The 23645-nt window shown below is 53.8% G+C and overlaps 2 protein-coding genes across 3 annotated transcripts in view; one reads left to right on the forward strand and one right to left on the reverse strand.

The window, feature by feature from the left end:
* The window catches only part of PDE6A (phosphodiesterase 6A), a 70656-nt gene extending 67826 nt beyond the window's left edge, over nt 1–2830 (forward strand). The window contains exon 23 of the mRNA XM_040630419.1: nt 2349–2830. Within this exon, the coding sequence (XP_040486353.1) occupies nt 2349–2428 (80 nt within the window). The 3' untranslated portion in view covers nt 2429–2830. The remainder of the gene's footprint in view (nt 1–2348) is intronic.
* Nucleotides 2831–6283: 3453 nt separating this feature from the next.
* Nucleotides 6284–23645, reverse strand: part of PPARGC1B (PPARG coactivator 1 beta) — a 110482-nt gene continuing 93120 nt past the window's right edge. The window contains exons 8-12 of one of the 2 annotated variants that reach the window (XM_040630418.1): nt 22513–23305; nt 19383–19458; nt 17355–17476; nt 14784–14938; nt 6284–13868 (exon numbers count right to left, since the gene is read on the reverse strand). In XM_040630418.1, the coding sequence (XP_040486352.1) occupies nt 13768–13868; nt 14784–14938; nt 17355–17476; nt 19383–19458; nt 22513–23305 (1247 nt within the window). In that variant the 3' untranslated portion in view covers nt 6284–13767. Of the gene's footprint in view, nt 13869–14783; nt 14939–17354; nt 17480–19382; nt 19459–22512; nt 23306–23645 lie in introns of both variants that reach the window. The other variant, XM_040630417.1, reaches the window with a different exon arrangement.

Raw genomic sequence — 23645 nt, forward strand, 5'->3', positions numbered from 1 at the left:
ACGTGAGATGTGGGGGAGAGGCTTCGGGAGCTTCCAATAGAGGACTCTACTTACCCAGAGGGCTCAAAATGGTGAAGGGGCGAGGGCCGCAGCTCTGGAGGGGTTCGGAACGGTGTGAAGAAGTGTGCACTTCGTCCTGAAGGACAGGGGCGGCCACAGGAGGGTTTGTAAGCGGGAGAAGCACGGACGGGCTCTTGCTGAGGGCAGGCCCCACGGCGTCAGCATGCAAACTGCTGGGCGACGGGAAGCCCTCGGCCCCAGGCAGCTGGTTCCCGTGGTGGGCGTTCTCGGCCGTGCCTCTCCCTGGCCCTGGGCCCCGGGGCGTGGCCCCTGCACCAGAGGGGTGCGGGAATTCTCTCTTCCAGGAATTCTCCCGTTTCCACGAGGAGATCACTCCCATGCTCGACGGAATCACCAACAACCGCAAGGAGTGGAAGGCGCTCGCCGACGAGTACGACGCCAAGATGCGGGCCCTGGAGGAGGAGAAGCAAAAGCAGCAGGCAGCCAAGCAAGGTCTGTGGACAGGGGCGCACACCCCGAGCGCTCGCGCGCCCCGCCCGGCCCCGCTCGGCTCCCCGCCTGCCGGTAGTGCCCGCGCCGTGCGCGCGTCGGTGCCGAGCCGCCGAGCTGGAGCACCGCGGCCAAGCCCCACTGTCCGCGAGGGCCGGAGCCGCTTCCCAAGACGGAACCTCCCAGTAAGGATCCCCGACGGTCCCCCAGCCGATGCGGGACAGATTCCAGCTCCCAGGCTGTGCACATAGGGCCCCACGCGGGGGCGAAGGAGAAAACCTAGGATCACTGGTCGAAGGCATTGAGGGGCCGTATTTCTGGCCTTCTGTCGGCTGTTTGCTCTCTATACCATTGTGAGCCTTTGCGGGCACACTACCAGGGATGGAGGGTGCACTAGCTACATGACATCCGCGTCCAGTACCACCAGGAGAAGGCTCGTCCCGGAGCTGCAGCTTCTGCTTGTGGAAACCCCCACCTGGCGGCCATGGTCCCGCCTTCAGCATCACAGGGGATTTGTTCGCTCCCGCTCTTCCCAAATGACAGCACACTCGCCCTCCCTCGAGTCATTTCTTTTGCTGGCTGTGTGAGTCCAGTCCCCTCACGGGACATGACTTGTAGTCCAGACCCCACTCTGACGGCCCCCCTACGCGGGTTCTTAACGCGGACCCCGTCATGGCTCCAGCTCTGCTCCGGTGCCTGCAGACGTGGGGCCGCCGTTTTCCTCTTGCAAGTGGTGCTTTTTGCACCGCCCAGGAGGTGTCCTGTATGGGACACTCATCGTGGATTTGGGTTTTTTTTTTAAAGATTTATTTATTATATTTTAAAGAGAGGGAGAGAGAGAGTGAGCGGGGGGAGGGGCAGAGAGAGAGGGAGTGAGAGAATCCCAAGCAGACTCCACGCTGAGCTTGGAGCCCAACGTGGGGCTCGATCTCACCACCATGAGATCACGACCTGAGCTGGCATCAAGAGTCGGAGGCTTAACTGACTGTGCCACCCAGGCTCCCCCAGTCATCATAGGTTTGTATGGTTATTACAGTTTTCCAGAAATAGCAGGAAAGTGTCCTGAGGAAAATGCATCTTTTTCTAATTTGCAAATTGTCTTTGGGGCTAGTGGCAGGTTGGTGCACATGTGTAGCCTGCAGATAGCTTCTGTTTGGCCTGCATTCTCTTAACGTGAATTTGCTGTCCGTGTTTTAAAATTGGGATATTTCAGATTTTTAAAAATCCAGATTTCCAGCATTTCTTTTTTAAAAGGTTGGTATTTGGGATGCCTGGGTGGCTCAGCTGGTTAAGCGTCTGCTTTTAGATCAGGTCATAATCCCAGGGTTCTGGCATGGGGTCCCACATCGAGCTCCAAGCTCAGCAGGGGAGTCTGCTTCTCCTTATGCCTTCTGGTTCCCCTGCTTGGGCGCTCTCTCTCTCTCTGAAAAATGAATAAATAAAATATTAATTAATTAATTAAATTAAAGGTCAGTATTTGGCCATACCGGTCTGCATTTCTACAAGACAACAATTAGCTGGAGCTCAGTGGCAACTGCCCACTTTAGACAGGACAGGGGATCTCTCCAGTTTGCCCCAGTCTCCACCACTCCCTGTTGTCTCCCAGACAGTGGTGCCAAGTGCTGGTTGCCATTTATCATCATGATTGTGCAGCTCTTTTTCTTATTCTTACACTATTTCCCATTCTTGGTTTCTCTTGGCTTGCCTTCTGCATGTGTGATTATCTGGTGGCCTCAGAAAGCCCCTGAGTTTGCAATTCTTGGTCTCAACCAGGGCGAAGGGGAAGCGCACGGTAGCCTCCTCTCACCGAGTGGGTCCTCTTTGTTGTATGATTGCAGCAGTGGCCGGAAATCAGCCGGGAGGCAACCCCAGTCCAGCAGGGGGCGCACCTGCATCCAAGTCCTGCTGCATCCAGTAATGCTGACTGGCATCCGCTGACCGGGATGCACCACCCTTCGTGCAAAGAGATGACCCAAGCCAGGGGAAAACCAGAAACCTGCTTGCGAAGTAAAAGAGTAATAGCATTTGAAAGCTGGAAGAGAATTAACTTACATCCTGTCTAACGGTGTTCAACCAGTTTTTCAGTTTTGAGTATTATTGAGCTAAAACCCACATGCTAGCTTTCATAGACATCAATTAAACATTTCATTAAGGCCAGATTCACCTCCCCCTGCTTAGAATCATTTTCGTTCTTATACTTTCATGGTATGTTTTCTTATAACAATTGTCAAGGATCCTCAAAAGCAGAGAACTGTACAATGAACCCCTCCCTCCTCATCACCCAGATTCCAATATCAAGATTTTGCCACATTTGCTTCAACCATCCGTTCACATTTCTTTTGCATTTTTTTCTCTTAGTTGAAGTATTTTCTTTATTAAATTGATGGTCTTTTTTTTTTAAGTGTATTTATTGATTGAAGTAATCTCTACACCCAACGTGGGGCTTGAACTCACAACCCTGAGATGAAAAGTCGCAGGCTCTTCCCCACAGGAGCCAGCCAGGCGCCCTTTGCTGAAGTATTTACAAGCACGTTTCAGACGTATCATTTCACTCCTCCATTACACGTCTTTAAGAACATCTGGGTGTTTTCTAATATAACCACATCGTTATCACATGCAGCAAATGAACACCTCCCATCCAGTCGTGGTAGAGGCTGTGATGAGTTGGACAGACACTTCGCTGAAGAGTAAAGGACCTGTGGTCCCTGCAGCCCTCAGACATGACCTCAGCTGGAGGGAGACACTTTGCCCAAGGTCACACCCTTTCCCAGGAGGCCTACACGCAATGACAGAGCCATGCCAGGTGTTAAGGCGCAGTCACCTTAGCCCCACACAGGACAACTTCAAAGGGCCCTTCTAGCTCCAGGACTCCTCGTGGGGTCACCAAGGCTGCCACCAGAGCTCCATCACAGCTCAGCTTCTCCCTCTGCGCATTCCTACTCCCTTCCCTTCCCCAGGTGTTGGTCCCACGGGCACTCCTTAGTAAACACCTGCAGACCAAGAACACTGCAGAGGCTGCTTTCTGGGGAGCCCACCTGGGGATGCCTGTCCTTCATCACCTTGCCCCCAATGGCGCAAAAGTGTCCTAACTAGTTGGTTTGCTTGATTCTGACCCAAACGAGTTTCACACTTAACTATTACGTCTCTTAGGCCTCTTTTAGTCCACGAAAGCTCTCCCTCCTCTTTTTCCTCTGCCAGTGACTTGTTGCGGAAACAGCGTCAGCTGTCCCATATTCTGGATTTACCCGTTTGCCTCCTTGTGCTGGTGTCTGACATGCTCCTTTGGCCCCGGTTCTTCTCGAGGTGGATGATAGCTCTAGAACTTCTCTTCCTCCCAGAGAGGATGTAGTAAAGCAGAACCTAACATATTAACGCATTTGCTTGGAGGGAGGACCAGAGGGTTTCCCCAAACTCGGTGTGAACCAGGGATCTCCTCTAACCTTTTTACATAAACGAGGCAGGGAGGCCAGTGAAGGGATGAGCTGGGCCAAGTTTGCGGCACAGTCCCTGGCTTCCCTCCAGATCCCCGAAGTCGCAGAGAACACGGCGTACAGAGCACATGTCCCTGTGACTGCCACAGCTGATCAGTCCTGGCTCCTGGTGCGTGAGCCCTGCCCAGGTTTACAGGTCAGGATGTCACTAGGGGGCTGGGTCTGGAACCCTCATCTTTTACTCTGGAGTTAGATTTTCTGCCGTCCCGAAATTGACACTCTCAGAGCTGCGGCCTTTAAAGAGACATGTCCCCAAGCACTCCACATGTAGTGGCTAAGTGGCAGGGTAAAGGGGAGAGGTGTCACTCAGGAACATACAGACGCTGGTCCTGGCTCCATTCCTTGGGCAGGTTCCCTCTGCTCTCCCCAGTCCTCAGCCTTCTGTATATGTCACATGACAGTCCCAGCCCATGCCATGCCTCGCAGGGGGCTATGGCTAGCACCAGTAAGACCGTGCATGAGGATAGCAGCTTACGTTGCTTAAGCACCTCCCATGGCGTCCTAGGTACTGTTCACGACCTGTTTTCACCCTCAGAACCCTACGGGGTAGAAACTATCACTTAGGGGCACCTGGGTGGCTCAGTCGTTAAGTGTCTGCCTTGGGCTCAGGACGTGATCCCAGCGTTCTGGGATCGAGCCTCACATCAGGCTTCTCCACTGGGAGCCTGCTTCTTCCTCTCCCACTCCCCCTGCTTGTGTTCCCTCTCTCGCTGGCTGTCTTTCTCTCTGTCAAATAAATAAATAAAATCTTAAAAAAAAAAAAAGAAACTATCACTTAGCCCCATTTATCACATGAGGACGAGACTCAGAGAGGTTAAGAAACCTGCCTGAGGACACCCAGCTGGTAAGTGGTGGAGTCAAGACTCAAAGCCAAACAGCCTGACACCAGACTCCTGGCTTATAACCATTTTCCCCACACCATACCGCTTCTGAGAATCAGCCTTTTTAGACCGTAAGCGACCTCTGAGTTCATCTAAGCAGATCATCTTGTCACACACTCGGGGAGACCAGGGGCCCAACAGGTGGCTTGTGCAAGCGTGCACGACACGGAAGTGGCAGAACTGGGTCTCCAACACAGGTCTCGAGCCTCTAAATCTCCCACAGCATTGACAGCATCTTTGAAGGGGTTATTCCTGTGACTCCGTGGCTTGGCTGCCTCCCTAGCTGCGTCCAGTCATCAGGCCACGGATAGGATCCACTCACTCGCCCATTCAGCAATTCCTGAGCAATAGGGCTGGGACCCTGCCATGAAGAGAAGCAGCCCTGCTTTCCTGGACTTTTCCATCAATCAAGGGGACGACAGATACCGAGCGATCAGTCCCACGGATAGATAGCCTCGCTGAAGACGAACCCACGTTGTGGTACCCTGCTGCCCGGCGTCAACACCCCCATTCATCCGCACGGGAAATACCGTGACCGGCTCCTCGGCAACTGCAGAAATCCGAACCATTTCCAGATCGCGAAAATAAACCACCTGAAAATGAGAGCTAGTTTACGCAGGAAATCAACGACTTGAAGATAGCTTGCACAGAACATAAAATGGAACGGCTCATTGTACTTGTTCTCCTGGATCTATGATTTTCCTCACCAGTGTTTCCACCCTGTGGATCCGTGCGGCTCTTCCCTTCGAACTGCACCTAGAAAGTAAAGCTGGAGCAGCTTGAAGGCGAAATACAGGCTAAACCCGCAAGAGCTTGAAACCGAGGAAATGACACACACGTCCAAGACGGACAGTCACGTCCTCACTGCTCCTGCTGGGGCTCAGGGAGCAAAGGAAACAGCTCAAAGTCACCCAAATGTAGCACACAGTTCGTCTGTTCTTCAGATCCTCTGGCCAGAAACGGTTTTTTCTGTGTGTGGTTTTTTTCTTTCTTTCTTTTTTTTTTGGACCAGACACTGTTTTGCAGTTGTCAGTTGGTGAGTGTTTTGCTTGAAAACACGTCAAAATATCGCTTTCCGCATGTTTATTTAGTGCACTCGTGTGAAAAAAGAGCTGTAGCCAGACAAGGAAGTCCTTGTGCAGAAAGTGGGAGAACTTTCAAAAAGTCATGGCGAAAAGCTGGTCATGAATGGCTGTTGCGGGAGGCTGAGCCTGACTGGCTCACGATCGCCATGCGACGTGACAGAAGGAAAAGGGGGCTCAGAGGGCATGCGGGGGGGGGGCACCTTGACCAGGCTCTTCTCCGGGAAAGTGACCCCCAAACCAGAATCCTTTTCCCACTTGGCAGGCGGGGTGTCCCTCAGCGAGCACGCCGACAAATAAAGACACACCTCAACGGGGCTGTGGGTGATATTTTCTTTTTTAATCTCCATAGTGTATTTGTTAAGTTTATTTATAAGCAGATCACTTCACTATTTACAGTACATGAGCATAGAGTCTACAGTTTTTGTGATGTAAACAATAACCCCCCAGTGGGAGTCCGAGGAAAGAAGCCAGTTCTGAAGTATTTACAGACGTTAAAATAGAACTTTATACTCACGGAATAATAATACATAGAGCAATTTGGTTAAATTATCTATGAAACTATAGAATCTGACAATGTACAAATACAGGAAAACAGTTTCTCATTTAGAAGGTAAGACAGATAGATCACACCAGAAATAAAACAGGGACGATGACAACCACAGTAATTAAAAGCAAAGAAGGTATCTTCCTTGCCTCTTACAGATAAAGTATTTATATAAATAAGGACACAACCCAACAAAATGGAAAAAATATATAAAAATCCTCTACCAATTAAAAAAAATAGCAAAACTAAAAACTCGATTCTCAATCATTAGCAGTGTCCTTTAAAAAATTAAAATTTAGCTTTCTATTATAAATAACAAAGCAGATGTGTCCCTCTGTGTAGGTGAAATTCTTGCACCTTTCTCAAGAAATGCATCAATGTAATTCCACACATACACACAAACACAGGCGTGCACACGAGCAGACAGACAGACAGACAGACAGACACACACACACACACACACAGCCTTGCGCTCACGCACCCCAGGCTGTAGTTACCTTGTTGAGCTTCCCAATAAATAATGCCCCCTACAGTAGTACCCCTGGGGATACCCAAACCTGACAAGTTTAGCCATTCCCTGGTTTGACCCTGTCACAGAGCCGGCGAAAGCCCTGGCTCCCTATTGCTCAGAATTCTCTAGGCTGCATGGTCACACCAAGAGAAAAGGATTTGAGTCCAAGATTTGGAAATGCTGGAAGGGACCATAGGGACCACCTCGCCCAGTCGATTAAGGCTGGCTACAGACACCATCTCTCTAGAAACTTGGAGTTGGGGAGAGGGATCTTGTGTTGGCTTCAACCTTAGCAGCGGCCTCTGGAGGAAGCAGATGTTCAAAGCCAATGCTGATACCGTGGCACGAGGGGGTGGGAGTGAATTTCCAGAGCAGACTGCACTGAGCCAGACTTCCGGATGGTCATCTTCCCCAGAGACCATCTGGAAATCCGGGTGGTCCACCTCCCTGTTCCACTGACCACCCTGACCACACACCCCTTGAGATCTCCAACCTGTTTCCATCGGAATCAGAACACCCCTCAAGAAACAAAGTTGGGAATAGTTTATGACTTTTTATTCCTAACACAAAAACACTTGACAACATTTTTAAATACAACATATAAAAACAAACCAAAAAACCTGTTTGGCTATTCAGTGGACCATAACAAAGGCCATGGCCAGGCCCCCCAGCGCCACCCCCACCCCCAGAATCCTCACACCCAACCTCTTTGCTCGCCCCCGAGGGTACAGTGCGGGCCACCGACCCGAGGTTCATGTAACAAGGCCAGCAGCTGGGCTGCTAGTATTGCAGTTAGAGTAACCCCCTCCCCGGCCCCTGCACACAGGGTCCACTCCCGTCTCCTCTGCCCACAGGATAACTACTGTGCTTCTCAGTCTGTGCAAGAGTCTACTAAGTGCTTGCTTCTGACTGTGTGACACTGGGTTCTAAATACATAGACAGTTTCCTCAGGCCATGACATTTAATTCCCCAAATTGGTGTTGGACAGCAAGGTGGCCGAAAGGATTTCTTTGCCTTCCATCTGGGTAGCTGGTGGATACAGTCTTTGGCCACTAGAGGGCGACGAGACGTTGATAAGGCAAAGTGGAGGTGGAAGCTGACCAATCCCTTCACCAGTCACCCCCAAGCAAGGCTGGCCAAGTGGGGAAGGAGGTTCCCGGGCTTCCTTGCGGGATCCTTTGACAAAACATACAGCATAGAGGGGGTTCAGCTATAGAAACACGTCTTTGAGGTGTCGCTCGGCCCAGGGACGGACCACCTACAAAACCACATTCTGCAAGCCCCTGGTCCGGGGAGCTGGATTTCCATGCTGTTTCTGCATGTGCAAGGCATTCCGAAGAACCAGAATATCTGAAAATCTGTCCCCTGGGGCCTCAAAGCCTCAGCCACCACTGCCGGATTATTAAAGAAACCAAAAGCACAAGCTGCCCTAAAACGTATGCAGTGTGAGCAATGCCTCCGGTTGCCCCACAGGTTTTACAATCATTTGAAGGAAATGTGTGAAAAGTGCCTACGTTAAGCTGTTTTGAAAAAAAAAAAAAAAACAAGTGTATTGCTAGTATCGTCTGAGAGCAAGAGAGAAACAGCCAAGCGGTCACAACATTCGGATTAAAAGCTGTTCGGTGGGGACGATGACAAGGCTAATGTGAGATTCGAAACCACCACCTAGCCAAGCTGGGGCCGAACGTCTCATCATCCCCACGAGAAACTATGGCTTAGATCTGTCCTGGGGAGCTGGCCTTCTCATACAAGGGAACTCGGCCAGGACCATGTGGGTGTGCATCTGCTGCTGGCTGGTGACCTCGCAGAGAACTGTCACCCGGGACTTGAGCTGGGCGCAGCCAGAGGATGACACTGGTTCCATAGGTGAGGGACGGATTCCCGATGCTCCCGGGGGGGGGGGGGGGAGGGCACCTGAGCCTATCAGGTTCCACAGGGACCTTGGTGCTCCTTCCGTCCAATGCTCTCCTTTGTCAGTTGAGGGAACAGAGGCCCCAGATCACACAGTAAGTGGGAAACCTCAGGTTTCTCACTGAGATGGCTTATAGTTAGGTGACTTGCTCTGGAAACCCATTTCCGTCAGCTGGGCTGTTTTAGCTTTTTATACATACGTAAAAGTAGGTACCAAGATCTAAACTCACGGTTCCCTTTCTCTAGGGCCTCCAACAAAAGGGCCAGCAAAGGGCTGGCCCTAGGATGGACTGCCACTATTTAGGAAGGGGTCTTGCTCCCCGCTCCAACCAGCCCCCTTCCCGACCCCAGCCCAGTCCCTAGGAGAGGACCTCACACAGCCACAGGAGACCCATATTTGCCAGTGTAGACACATGGAGCCAGGCTGACATGTTGTGTTTTCTCAAAGTGCTTTTATTGGTTCACCGCAAAGTCCGCCTCTGCCTACTGCCTGACGTCCTGCGGCCGCTCCCGGGGCTCCTCCCCCGACCCGGCGTCTGTTTGGGGCCAAGGGCATTTCTGTGGGTTTCCCAGCCCCCGAGCTCTCCCTCCATGTACCCTGTACCTCTGGACCCAGCATGCAGCCCTGGAGCCCGCCTCTGTGGGCAAATCCCCTGGGGACGTGGGGGCCAATTCAACACACTGCGCGGAACCACTAACTGCTCTCCTTCTGCCCCAGGGGGAAAGGGGAGGGGTCCCTCTTCTTTGGCCAACAAAACCATGAGGTTCGCTTTATTTGCTACTCTGCATCCCACGTCTTCCCTTAGTCCTATCTGAGGGTAACTGCCGTATCTCCGACGCTGAGAAAAGTACTGCGGAGTTGCCGTCAGCGAGTCAGACCAACCCACCGCCTGGGGTCGGTGCTGCTTCACGGCTGGGATGGCCCCTGTCTCAAGCCGCAGGCTCGGCTGAGATTTCAGCGGAGCCCAAGGCCTGGGGCGAGGTTCTCCCCGGTCCACACAGAAGGACCACGTGTCAACACCCTCCCTGCCACCTGCTCTCACTACTCGCGCGGTGGCCTCGGCAGGCACGCTGCACACGCCTAGAAGAATCGCTCTCAAAACTTCACCCAGCACAGGCTCTACGCAATGAAAGACTTCTTAGTGCGTCTCTTCCTACATCAGGACTGAGCGTCCGCAGCTCAGAGCACTCCTCCCTTCCTCCTCCTGCCCCCCAAGCCATGCCTCTCCCCTGAGCACGGCCAACACGCCGCACTGCGAGGCCTCCCAGTGGATGCCGACACCTGACTGGTGGCTCTTTGCCTCAAAGCCGTTTCCTGGCTTGGGAGCAAGCTGTGATGGGCTGGGGGTGGGGGGGCGGGGGGCTTCTCTGCACTCCATCCACTCATATTCTTTACCTCTTTGATGCATTTTCCTTCGGTAACCAGAACCCCCAAGAGTGAGGATTCTGATTCAGCCCGGTACCGACTGAGGAAGGAGATGAAGAATTCCACTTAGCGGTTGGATCGGACATTTCTGGAAACACCAGCACGGCACACAGATGGACAGTGCAACCTGCCCGGCTTGGGCGGCTGTCAACACAGTCTACAGTAAGCTTTGATGGCAATCACATGTAAACATCACCCAGGGCAAACACGAGGACAGAGCTACAATGAGATGGTTGCCAGTGGCAGCTGCTCCCTCTGGGTTACTCCTCAGCATGGTGGGCAAGAGACCAAGGGGGACGAGTCTTCCTGGAGACCTTGGAGTCTCCTTGGTTAGAAACACACAGCACCGAATGAGTCTTCCGGAGGGAGGTTGTCTGCAGGCTCGGTCCATTTTAGAACTTGTAGCCTTTCAGGGATGGGATGGCAAGCAGAAACGGAGCGGTGCTCTCGGCCGGCATCCTCTCCCACGGCAGCCAGCCCTGACCTTAGGCACGGTCATGCTCGGATCTCTGCTCTGCTCCAGGGCCAGTATCTAGGTAACTTCGAGTGCCCCGCAGTCATCTGAGGTGATGGGCAGCCTCAGCTGACCCAGAAGAGGGGAGGGAGGGACTGGCCTCCCACTAAAAATCTGTCTTTACCTTCCCATACCACCTGCCCAGGGCAGAATCTCTGGCCTAGGGCACATCAAGGAAGAAGCAAGTAGGAGGGGCTTAGAGAACCTCTAGTCCAACTCCTTCTGGAGCAGGGGGGAGGGGGAGGGGTTCTGTGACTTAGCAAGGTCACCAAGTTCTTGGTGGAGCCAAGACTCAACCCAGCTCTCCAGACTCTGAACCTCGAGCTCCTTCCTACTGGTTTCCACAGGATGAACCCTCAGTATACTCCTGGGTGCCAGTCAGGACTGACGGGAGGCAGCGGACAGATTTAAGTTCTATTCTATTGCATTCCGTGACCATTTATTGTGTGCCTACTGTGTGCCAGGCAGTGAACAGCTATAAAAAGGAATTTACAATGTTCAAGTCTGTGCTGCAGAAAGTCCCTTTTTCTGGTTCCCCACCTCCCTCAAACATTTCACGTCTGCTGTTCCGCTTGCTCCCCCCCACCCAAGTGGGGGTTGTGTGTCACAGTATTACTGGGAGTGCTGTGCCAATGAATGGCTTTAGCGGAATGTTCTCTCAAAGATCAGGACATGATAGACAGGGATGGGCCAGCATGAAACTGGCCACCATTTGGTTCTGCGTGATGGAAACCTTTCAAAGATCAGACCTGGATGTCAAATGGTTTAGTTAAACTCTGATCCATTAGTAATGGCTGCCCAGAGCTCTGTGTTGAGAGCTCTAAAAGAACTCTCAAGTTCAAAGAACGTGAGTGCTGCAGTCGATTAGTTATGTCTGCCACTGGCCAAGGATGTGGAAATAGTGGTATGTGTGCCATGTACTTGCTATCTAGAGCTAGATACCACCTTTGCGAGAAGCTAAGACTCAGAGCTGGCAGGGACCTTAGAAATCAACTTGCCTACTTCTCCGCCTCAGTCCATTTCATAGAAAAGGAAGCTGGGGCCCAGGAAGGTCAAGTGACTTGATACACAGGAGCTCAAATTCCCTATTTCTTCTAAAGCCCATTTCCTCCAGCCGTCTCTGTGGGCCTGGAATATGCTCACCTCCCAGGACAAGCTCACTGGCCCAGGATGTCTACTTAGCTATTTGATCATCTTAAAAAAAATAATAATAATAATGATCAACTACTAATTCTTGTTCTAAGCCTGGCAGGAACAATAGATTGAATTAGCTTGTTGAATTTAATGAGCTAATTCCAAACATTTTTAAAGAAAGCAGGACTTTTTCTCTTTTCTTTTCAATACAAAAATTTCCCAAGGAACCCTGACATCTGAACGAGATGAAGTTGGAGCCGCTCTGTCTGAAGCAGAGGTAACGAGCTCATACCCTGCCTGGCCATGCTTTCCCTCCTGAACGGCCCCCAAGGCACGGGCAGAACATCCAAGCTGGACATGGTTTGACATCACTCAAGAACATATTTAAAGTAAAGCCCACTCAGAATGCTGTCTAAGTTGGAAAGGACACTGGAGATTGTCTTATCCACCCCCGGCCCTCACACGCCCCTCCTGCTCCCCCTGCCCCATGCCACCCAAACAACTGTACAGGTGAGGAAAAGGGGAAGACAAGCTGGTAGGAGGATGGGTGGGTGGCTGGCCCCAGAAGGATGACCACTCCCAGGTCACCTGCCTGTGCCACTCCAGGTGTGTCACTGAGGCTCTGACAGCATGTCCACAGGTGTAGGCAAGCCACAGAGCCCTCTGGATCAAGACACATGCCCAAGCCTAAACTTGCCTAATGTGGGCGAGCCGGCTGTTGACTTAACCCTCCAAGTAAGCCCAGAGGCCTCCAGCCTGTGGCCCAACGTAGCTGACCTCACCTCTACCAATCCCTGGAACTCTGCATCTTTACCCCAGCTACTGCAGGAGCATGGGACCAGGAATCAGGAGGCCTGGGCTGGGTCACTGCTCTGCCCCGTCACTGGCCGTGGGACCTTGGGCAAGTCATATCACCTCTTGGAGCACTGCCCGCCTCACCTGGAAAGACAAGAATCACGCAGCTCACCCCGCCTTCCTTACAAGGTCCTGCCAGGATCCGAGCACTCCAGGCCAGGCCCAAGCTCTGAGCACCAGCTGGCACCAGATGACGGTTCCGCCTGGAACTGGACCCACGCCTGCTCAGTGAGAGACGGGGCAGAGCTTGGCAGGAACGTCCCAGCAGCCTCTCCCCACCGCTCTGAGTTGTGGCTGCAGGCCACACTTCCCTGGGGACCAGCACCCCAGCCACCCAGCACCTCTAGGGCTTCCTGGCAGAGGGAGCAGAGCAGCTCAGTGGCAAACACCTCACGACAGTGCATAGTTAAAAAATCAAGGAAGCGATACAATAATCCCAGGCACAGTACATCTGAGCCATAAATACATTATTTTAAGGATATACTTTTTTTTCTTCAATTAAAAATGAGTGTATAATCCTGATTCTATTCACGAGTAACAATTTCATCATCACATACTACGGACAAGAAATGTTATGGTGAACACGGCTGCACGTCTACAGGGAGCGAGGGGACATGGGTGACTGGGAGGCGCCCCTGGGGCCGCCTGCCGGAGGCAAGGACGCTACTGTGGCAGTGGGACATCAACACCATGGAAACTCACAGACGGAAGCAGCTTTGTTCAATGTAAACATTGATTTTTTTTTTTTAAAGGACAGCAGTTTCAAGTCTCTCTCTCTCTCTCGTGTGTTCTCTCACGCGCTCGCGCTCTCGCCTTCTCGTATACTTAATTTCTTTGAAAACGTAAACATATTGGAAGGGCCTTGTCTGAGGTATTGAGGTATTCCTCGAAGGTTAAGGCTGTTATCAATGCGGGCTCTGCTGGGCCTCCTTCAGTAAGCTGTCAAAATCCATGGCTTCGTACTTGTTTTTCACTGATGCAGGAAGGGCGTCTTCGGAATTGGAATCTGGGCAGGGGGGTGGAGGAGTCAAGGAGAGGGGAAGGCGGTGAGCAACGCAGAAAGGCCGATCAGCGAATCTGCCACCAGGGTCAGCCCTGTGCAGCGCGTGTGCCCCAAGGCCTCAGAGAGCACTAGACAGCAAGCATGACCTTTGCCAGCCTACCGTGAACCTCTGCCCTGTCGTCAACGTCTCGGGGCCGCCCTGCTTCCAGAACATGGTGGCCCCAACTAGAGCACCCCACAGCTCCTCTCTAGCTCTGACACTCTATAATATAATCCATTTCCCTGACAGCTTCTTGTCCACTAGTAAACCACTGCCAAAGTCACATACGGTGGCCAACAACGCTAGGACGCCCTCACTGTGCAGACACGGAACAAGATCCCATGTGTGTGGACGTGCAGCCAGGTGAATGAAACACTGCCCGGCCAGGAACCTGCCTACATTCCCTCCCCCTCAGCCCTACACCACGGAGGCTGTGTCAGACTCTCCTCCACACATCATTCTCTCCTAAATGGTACTTCAGTGTCCCCCATTGGTGAGAGCGTGGTGACAATATTATTTCGCTGTGGCCCATTAATGGACAAGGCTGCCTGCCGCCTGATGGGGCCACCATGGAACACTCCCCAAAAGCAGCAGGACAGCCACTGGCCCTGGGAGATCTAAGAGACAGTCAATCATGGTTCTGCCAGCTGGCTGTGAACACAAGACTGGACCTTTCAGGAGGCCACAGGGGCTTCGAATCTGCTTCTTGGTACCAGTCCTGAGACGGGACAAGACAGACCAGAGACCGGAAGAAAAACAAGATGGCAGCCTCCAGGCTGTGAAGTTATACCAGTTGGCACATTAGAGCTTTAGGGTGGGAGCTGGGTCCAGAGGGGGCTTTAGGTCTCGCTGGAGTGTGGCGGGGCCTTGGTACTTACCATAGTCAGTGTGTCTGGGCCAGCAGAAGTGCTGGAGCCCTCCGTAGCTCAGCTGGAAGGAGGGCTCGTTGCGTTTCCGCAGGGCAGCGCCATTCCTCAGAGACAGGGCAGCGTGCTCAGAACACCGGTAGGTGATGAAGCCATACTTCTCGCCTCTGTGGGGAGAGGTCGGGGGAGCACGTGACTGAGCCAGCTTGGATGACACTCTCAGACCACCCATAACTAGATGACGAGCAGAGAGCCATGCTGATTCAGTAACCATGTCGCATGGCCCCCCACATACAGATGATGCCAACTGCTAGGCTGACTTCCACTGCAAACAGGAAGAGTAGGTGATTCACAGAGTATCTGCCAGGCACCTCAGCCCTCAGACTGCCCTGTGAGTGGCTACTGGCATTTTCTCCCCCTCAGGGATGAGGAAACCGGCTCTGTGGAGTTCAGAATTGCCCAAAGACAAGTGGCAGGGCAGGGTATGCACACTCAGGCCTCCCCCCAAGGAAGCTCATTTGCCACAATTATACCCCCACTCTACCCCTCCTGCCTCCTTCGAAGCCAGCCTCGGCCACCACTTGCTTGCCTGCTAACGGGGCCGCCCCCTTCCCTAATACAGCTGGTGTTGTGTACACATCTCGTCCTTTGTGGCAAACAACTCTGTCCGCCTGCTCAGCTTCCACTCCCCTTCCTCCGACAACGGTGCCATGTGTTCACAGCCACTCATCCAAGGATAAGCCTGTTGCCCGAGGCAGAACCTCGAAGACTCTATCCCAGCTCCTGGCTGGAACCGTGAGGGACACCCTCCTTTCCCTGGTAGGAGGTAGGTAAGCTTAGAGCTGGGGGCTGCCAGTTTGCCACCTGAGGGCAGCCTGCATGAAGGGATGCTGAGGCAAGGGGCTCCTAAAGTCAGTTCCCCCAACTCCTCAGCTCCACGAACAGCAAGGAAAAGAACCCTGGCTGCTAGGCCCTCTGCTATGGATAATCCTGAGGGCAGAGCTGAGGTGGAGTTCCCCTACTGCTCAGGATGGGCTTGCCCACACTAGGCGCCTAATACGCACTCAGCAGAATCACATTTCCTGACCCCTCTCTGAACGAGGCCAAGTTGGCTCCCCTCTGCCTTTTGAAACGTCCACCAAAACGTGCTCGCTTCGTTTTTTCCATGTTCTTTGCATCTGATGCCCTGCGGACTGCACAGAACTTAAAAAACAGTTCTGTGTAGTGACTCTTTTTTTAAAAAATCATGGTAAAAACACGAAACATAAAATGTACCATCTTTAGAACAAGTGTATAGTTCAGCAGCGTGTTACATGTATTCACGCTGCCGGCAACGGATCTCCACTCTCTCTGCTTGCTGTTTCCAGGAAGCTGACTGCTCCAGACACCTCGTGTAATGGCATCCCAGCACCTCTGTCTTTCCGGGACTGCTGATTTCACGGAGCACAATGAGGTCATGATTACCAATTATCCGTGCCTGCAGCATGTGACAGGGTGTCCTTCCTTTTAAGGCTGAGTAGTAGCCCACTGTATGCAGAGACCACACTTTGTGCACCCGTTCAGGAGTCAACAGACACTTGGGTTGTTTCCACTTCTTGGTTATCGTGAATAAAGCTCCCACACACACAGGTGTGCAAGTATCTCTTTGAGATTTTACTTTGGATTCTTGTAAGTATGCGCCCAGCAGTGGGATTGCTGGATCACACGGTAATTCTCTATTTCATTTTTTTGAAGACCCTCCAAACCAGTTTCCATGGCGGCTGCACTGGGTTGTCTTCCCACCAGCGTGCACGAGGGGTCGGACTTCTCCACACCCTTGTCAACACTTGGGGTGTTCTGCAGCCATCATAATGGGAATGAAGTGTGTAATGATTCCTATATAGAAACCACTCTCTCACTGGAGCTTTGTAAAATGATCATTAAATTAGAATTGAAAATCCTTAATAATCTAGTTGGCGAATACAGAATGATCTCGAAACTGACAAAGTTTTGACATGTAAGTTGTGCATTTACACACAACCTGTTCTTCTTGTAGGTCCCCCCACAGATGAACACTGTTCCCCCAGGTGAGTGAGGGAAAACCCAGAGTCCCAGCAGGATAAAAGGTCTGAAACTGGCCGCTCCGGAGGGGTGGGGGGAGAGGTGAGTAGCGGGGCTCTTGCAGGGCAGCGACGTTCCAGTACAACCATGCATTTAAGCCCCGGGCGCTGTTTGCTCCCCGGTACCGGCTCCAGGGCAGAGAACCCGGAGGACACATGTGGGTTGCAGATTTGGCTCTGCTGCTAACTAGCTGCTCACTTAACTTGCCTGAGCTCCCCCGAAAGGGAGAGCGACAGAACGAGTGCGTAGGTCACAGGCACGTCAGAAGGCTGAAGAGAACGCACAGGAATTGCCTGGCACTTAGCAAACCGAGCGTATTACGGGACCGCCCCGCTGTTACTGGACCTTCTCTGGGGCCTGGCCCTCCAGGTCCAGGCTGCGGGTTTCGTCACATTTGTCGGGCATCTTCTGTGTGGCCAGCCCTAGATCGGGACCTCGGCCCCTCCCCACGGCCCTCTTCTGTAGTAGCTTGACCTGACTCACCTCTTGCTTCCCGTCAGCACCTGGCACTCCACAATCTCACCGAACACTTCGAAGCGCCTCTTCAGCTCTCGGGAGCTCATGTCACTGGAGAGACTGCGGACATACACCACGCGGCCTTCGCCCTGCTCCGGAAGGGAAACGCAGAGAGACCCAGTCACTGCCTGGCCTCCTGGGACCCCCTCGATGGTGGGCTCCTATGGAGTCCTCGTCCCCAGCCCATGACACCTGGCTGAGTGGATGACAGCACTGGAGTCAGAGAGAGGACGATGATGACCCCTATCCCAGAAGACCTGCCTTGTTGGGGGCGGGGCCGCTGAGCGTCGGGCTCCCAAGGAAGCAACTGCTGGAGTGAAGGAAAGGAACAGAGAGGGGACAGAGACGAGAGGGGTTCGTCATCATTCATGTAACTGCCTACTTGCACAGCTGTGTTCTGGGCGTGGACTTTTTTGGGTAGTGAGGGAGGCTGTGGTGTAAAGGCAAGCCGGCAAGCTGGTGATGGGCAAGGACGGGGAGGCAGGCAGGTCGCCAGCGCAGTCACGGCGGGCTGGGAGAAGGCGATGCGACGTGGGCCGGAGGGTTCCTCTCCACCCCCATCTGTGACTGGATCCAGTTCAAGCCACTGCTGGTGGAAGAGCTGCTCTGACCCACCGGGCGACGGCCAGCCGCGCTGCTGGAAACCTGTGCTCTGCTGCGCAAAGCGGACGGGCTCTGGTCTGGACAGGCTTTCTCTGGAACAGGTTACAGCCAGTGATGCTGGAGCCATTCCATTCCCATCTCACAGAAGGCAGGGAGGAAAGCAGGGCCCAGGGGCCGCGGCGGGGCCGCACTGTCCATCGCACGGGAACCGTGTTCTGCTCAGTGAAGGAGCGCCCTCCCCCCAGCGCCCTTCCAGGCTCCCGGCAGCTCCTTCAACTGGTATGGAGTTCTTTGCTGCCTCTGCCCCACGGTCCTCCTAAAACTGCCTCGTGGCTCCTCTCATCCGTCAGCGTCTAGCTCCTTGCCGATGCCCTTCCCAGACCGCCCTATAAATACATCCTCCCCAACAGTCAAAACACGACTATTTATTTCAGAGACTTTCGCCTGCCATGATTAATTCCACCGTGCCTCTCCCCATATCTGATTACAGTGTTTATTCCTTGTTTATGAGTCTGTTGCCCTTCTCTCCCTTCTGCCCCAGCCACAGGAATGGGGACCTTGTTTGTCTCACTCATGCCAAGCACGTCACAACCGCTGAATGGTCACACACAGATTCCAAGATGACACTCCAGACACAGCCTGTGGTTGGCTGTAAGTACCTGTTTGCAGACACCTGTGTACCTCCGGGGTATGCACACCTCACATATCTCCCCCCGCCCCCCGTCTTCACCCCGAAGCACCCGTCATGGGGGAAAGCAATTAAGTGCAAGTCTGTTTGTCTTTCTGTGCCTCTGTCTTACTCTCCCTTCCTTTCTTTCTAGGGATGTGGAGGGGCTGGCTCCAGCTCTCCTCTGCGGCTTCCTGGCACAGCCTGGCCCGGGAGACTAACCTGGGGGAGCATGAGAGAGCTCAGTGGGAAGCAAGGGGCAGGATCTCCTGGTCCCTTAGCCCTGATCAAGCTGGGGGACCCTTAGGAAGGTCAAGGCCCAACTCCCTTGGATATGGATGAGTAAACTGAGGCTCAGGGAAGCTGGGAGACCTGCCCAAGGTCACACAGAAGGCGGCAGCAGGGCTACCCTATGGCCTGGTTGGCCCAGCTCTGCTCCAACCCCCACCACAACCTGCCCTCTGGGCCCTGTCGAGCCTCCGACATTCAGCCCTAAAATCACCACCGACTCCGTGCCTCACAGCCAGTCCCTCGGCCGCACGTTGCACGATGCCACCTCTGATGCCCTTGTGTGACCCTGGTGCTTTCTGAAGTCAGGGAAATGGAATTATCTTCTGCAGGCCACAGCCAGCCTCAAAGGCCTTCGGGTCTAGCAAACCCCAGCACGTCCTGACGCCCCTGCTCTTCCCCACTCGCTCCGGGCTCCGGGGCCCCAGATCACTTACAATGGCCTTTTCCCGCCGCTTCCTGGCATGCCGGACGCTTGGCGTTCCGTCTGAACACGGCCCTCTGCTCTCACATCTGTCAGTGAACAAGGAAAGCAGAAGCACTCACTCTCAGGAGGGAGCACGGCAGGGTGGGCGGGTGCACCTGCCCCCGGAAGCAAGGGGCGCTTCTTTAGAGAGCTCGCTCATGAGGGCGCAAGTAGCAAACTGGCACCCGCAGAAGCCCAGCGTCCCCCCCAGCAGTGACAGCCCAGCGCTGTGTGCGGGTCTGCACAACCTGACACATGCCGCTGGCCAGCTTCTGGGACTGGATCACTGGGAACCACCGGGTCGCTAATCAGCACCCTTCTGAACCCTGCCTTTCTATGCCAAGAGGGGTGGAAGGGCCCTTTCGCTTCATTACTGCACTTGATCTCAGCCTATGGGGTCTTCTATTTCCCCATTTCCCAAAGGAAAACCGAGGCTCAGGTTCAGTATGAGATGTGCCTGAAGCCAGAATGTGGGGGAGCCAGAGCTCGGAGGAGGGCAGCTGATCCCAGATCTCTCACCCTCTGGTGCTTGGTGTCCAGCCACGAGGCGACCCTGGCCATCACAGCCCCCTCCCCCCCATCCAGGGCGGCTATCAGGCCCATCAGCCCAGATGCGCAGTCCGAGGAGGCTCCTGGGCGCCACGTGCCCGTGTCCTCTGGCCTGTCTGCACGCTGCCTCATCCTCCAGAGAGCCAGCCGCTGCAGCGGACGGAGCATAGCACAGGAGTCCTGGCTCTGCACGTGCTGCCTGCGTCCTCGGGGAGATTCGACACGAGGCAAACATCGGCTCTGCGGTCAGACAGCCTGCGTCCGAATCCTGGCTCGACCGCCTCCCTGCTGGGTGACCTTGGGCTAGTTACTCACATCCCCTCAGCCTCAGTGCTTCGACCGCAAGCCAGGGAGAACTGACTGTACCGCTTCCTTGGCCATTTGTGAGGTGCCGGTCAGAAAAAGCTGAGCGCAAGCCCTGCTCCGTGATTGCTTGCTTGCTTTTCTGTCGCACCTCTTAGAGCCTCAGCTCCCTCATCTATACAATGGGCGTAAGAAGCACACGTCCAAGTGCATCTGTGAAGCTAAATAGGATCACAGAAGGGGATGTGACCTGCAAACTTTATAAAGTGATAAATAACAGGGGGGGGGCACCTGGGTGGTTCAGTCGGGTAAGCGCCCAACTCTTGACTTTGGCTCAGGTCATGATCTCAGGGTCATGAGTTCGAGCCCCAAGGAGGGCTCCGCACAGGGCGTGCAGCCTGCTTGGGATTCTCTCTCTCTCCCTCTTCCCCTGCCCCACCCTCTCTCTCTCCAACAAAAAACAAACAAATAAATAAAGTGCAAAAATAACAGTATCATCATCCATTTGCAACAGATTGGCAGTTTCCCACCTGAAGAGCTGAGAATGACTGGAAGGTACTGTGGGGTTTGTGTTATTAAACCAGCTCAAAACACTTCTGTGGACCAATGTTTGGTATTGGAAGCACAGGTGAAAAAATGTGGGTCTGCAGAACACGGATGACTGGTTTACCAGATTTACCAGGTGCCAAGTTCTGTCCACTAAGCAAGAATCGAAGGAGCAGAAAAAGCCAGCCCTGAACTTGGCCCAAAAGCAAGAAGAGGAAAAGGAGAACCCATGGGAGTTTCTAGAGAGGCTCCCAACTCTTTGCAGGCAAGTACATGAAGGCAGGCCTTACCCCGACAGCCCGAGGGGTCAGGAGGGAAAGGAGGCCGGGAAGCTCCAGCTCCAGCCTTCGGGGACGTGTTTCAAAAAGGAGAGAGCCCAGTAGCTTCGGAGCTACTAAATGTTGCAGAGGAAACTCCCCGATAGAGATGCCGAGTCACTTAGCTCACAGTGACCCCTGGGGAAAGGAGAATGGAGCCGGAAAGAGGGCTCACAGAGTTCTGACCAGTCATCCTGGCTTATTACATAGAGGGGCTTTTAGAGAAATCGAGAGGGAACTCATTTGAGAACAGGTAGCTCAGGGCTTCTTAACCTTAGAGTCTGGAGAGTCTACAAACCCTCTAAAATCGAATGCTCGGTTAGACGTCTATGTACATTCTAAGAGGAAGGGAGTGTTTGCTTTATTCAGATTTTCAAACAGATAAGAGCTACTGGTGTAGATATATAAAGCCGAGTTTTTCTAAGAAAAGATATTTTTCTATTAGCTGAATTCTGGGTCTCAGAGTATGGCACTCTGGGGACATCATCATCACCTGGGGACTAGCTGGAAATGCAGACTCTCCACCCCCACCCCCAGACGTACTGGGCGGGTGAGATCCAGCTGTCCACTTGGTAAGACGTGCCCGGCGGCTGCCGAGCGGCTCTAGACTCACGAGCACCATCTAGTGGTCATTCAGGTACATCTCAGGCAGAGGGGTTGGGACCTGCACTGACCCTCCTCAGGCCTCCCCTCAGGTGAAGAATCAGGTCCTGCTGTGATCAGGGAGAAAAGCAACCTGTCTCCACCCACATATGCCAAGCCTCCAGTTCTTTTCTGCCTAGCTCCCTGCTGACTCTTGGACCAGCTCCTTCTCTCAGACCAGTTCAACGAGACAAGATGGTACGAGCACACAGGCTCATGACGCATCATCCCTGTGGGAAGGTAGAGCATCTCCCAGGGGGACGGCTGACTGCTGGAAGTCCTGCACAGCCCAGCAGGACCAAGAAATGGGAATAAACCTTATCACTGCTTCAAATCCAGGTATTTTTTTTAGAACGCAGATTAGAATTCTGCTAATCTTCCTTTCACATGTAAATGTCACATAGATATTAAACTGGGTCCGATTTACAAATATAAAAGCAGAAAACACAGATGAGTAAGGGACAAGTTCCTTTAGACAAAGGCCACGAATGGCCAGGAAGTGGGCTTTCTTTCTCTCCCGGGGCCAAGAGATTTGGGGGACTCCTGACCATCACACAGCAAGGCTTTGCTTGCCGCCAGGACTTGCCCACAACCCCCCAGGGAGATCACCTCCTGGGCCTTGGACCAGGACATGGGACACATGGGGAGATGCAGCCCTGGCTTCAGGGCTCCTCCCTCCCTTGGCACTCTGGGAACCGGGGTCCTCAGCTGCCCACTGTCCCTCTTGAGGCCACCCATCTGTACCTGAAGGTCCTTCGGGTGGCTGGTGACCGGGAGCGGCAGGAGGAGGAGCCGGAGCTGGAACGGCTGCGGGAACAGAGCTGCCGACTGGCCTTGCTTGGTGGGCTCTGGTAAGGGCAGTGGTCAGAGCGAGGGGGGCTGACCCCTGAGTCCTCTTCTTCATCGTCCTCCTCCTCCTCCTCCTCCAGGAGGAAGCTGCTCTCCCCACTGCTGCTGCTGCTGTCCTCAAAGACTGTGTCATATTCAGGACTCTTACAGGAGGCCAGGTCTTCGTCCTCCAGGGCGGTCTCCAGGAGCCCGAAGTGCTTGGTGAGGCGGGCGCGGATCTCGTGGTCTCTCAGCAGCACACTGTCCTTGGCGGGGGCACCGCCGTCACAGCTTCTGTCTTCCTCCCTGTCGGAGGCCTGCCCCTCAGCCCGTGGGGCACCTTGTTGGGGCCAGTCCTCAAGATGGACCCCAGACGGCTCCCAGGACCTCAGCACCTTCCTCTGCAGGGCGCCTTCTGGCTTGAGCACCTGGCAGTAATCGTGGTCTCCAAAGGAACAGGAGAAGGGGCGCTTCTGACCAGTCTGGGAGGCTGGCTGGGCTGTAGCATGCCGCAGGTGGGACAGGAGCTCGCTCCGTTCTGGGTGCTTCTTTGGCAGCTTGTGGGCAGCCACGGTGGCGGTCCCGAGCTGGAGGCCCTCCAAGCTGGGGAGGCCGGGAGCTCTGTCTCTGCCTGGGCTGTGTTTGATGTCTGGCTTGAAGGGGTCCTCCTCTGTGGGCTTGTACGGAGGTGTGGTGGGTGGGGTGAGCCCTAGCCAAGCAAGAGGAGAACCCTGTGAGGCGGAGACAGATCACTTCTCCTATGGACAGAGACTCTCGTTTGGGATGGCAAGTAAGCAGCCCATGCATCACCACGTTCCCAACCCAGTGAATGGCAGGCATCACTAGTCAATCGCGGCACTGCCCGCTGAGCCTGAATGCCGCCCAGACTCCTCACAGAGTCCGCGGTAACGTGACGAAATCCCATGGCCATCCCTCCGCAGCCTGACCACAGCCCAAACCTTCAGGTCATTTGAGAGATCCCCTTCTGCTCTACATCCCATCACTCGACAAGCTCTCTCAACACCTCCAATGTCTCCCAGAGTGGAGAG

This window comes from Ursus maritimus, unplaced genomic scaffold, assembly GCF_017311325.1.
Source record: "Ursus maritimus isolate PB19 unplaced genomic scaffold, ASM1731132v1 scaffold_15, whole genome shotgun sequence".
NCBI lineage: Eukaryota > Metazoa > Chordata > Mammalia > Carnivora > Ursidae > Ursus > Ursus maritimus.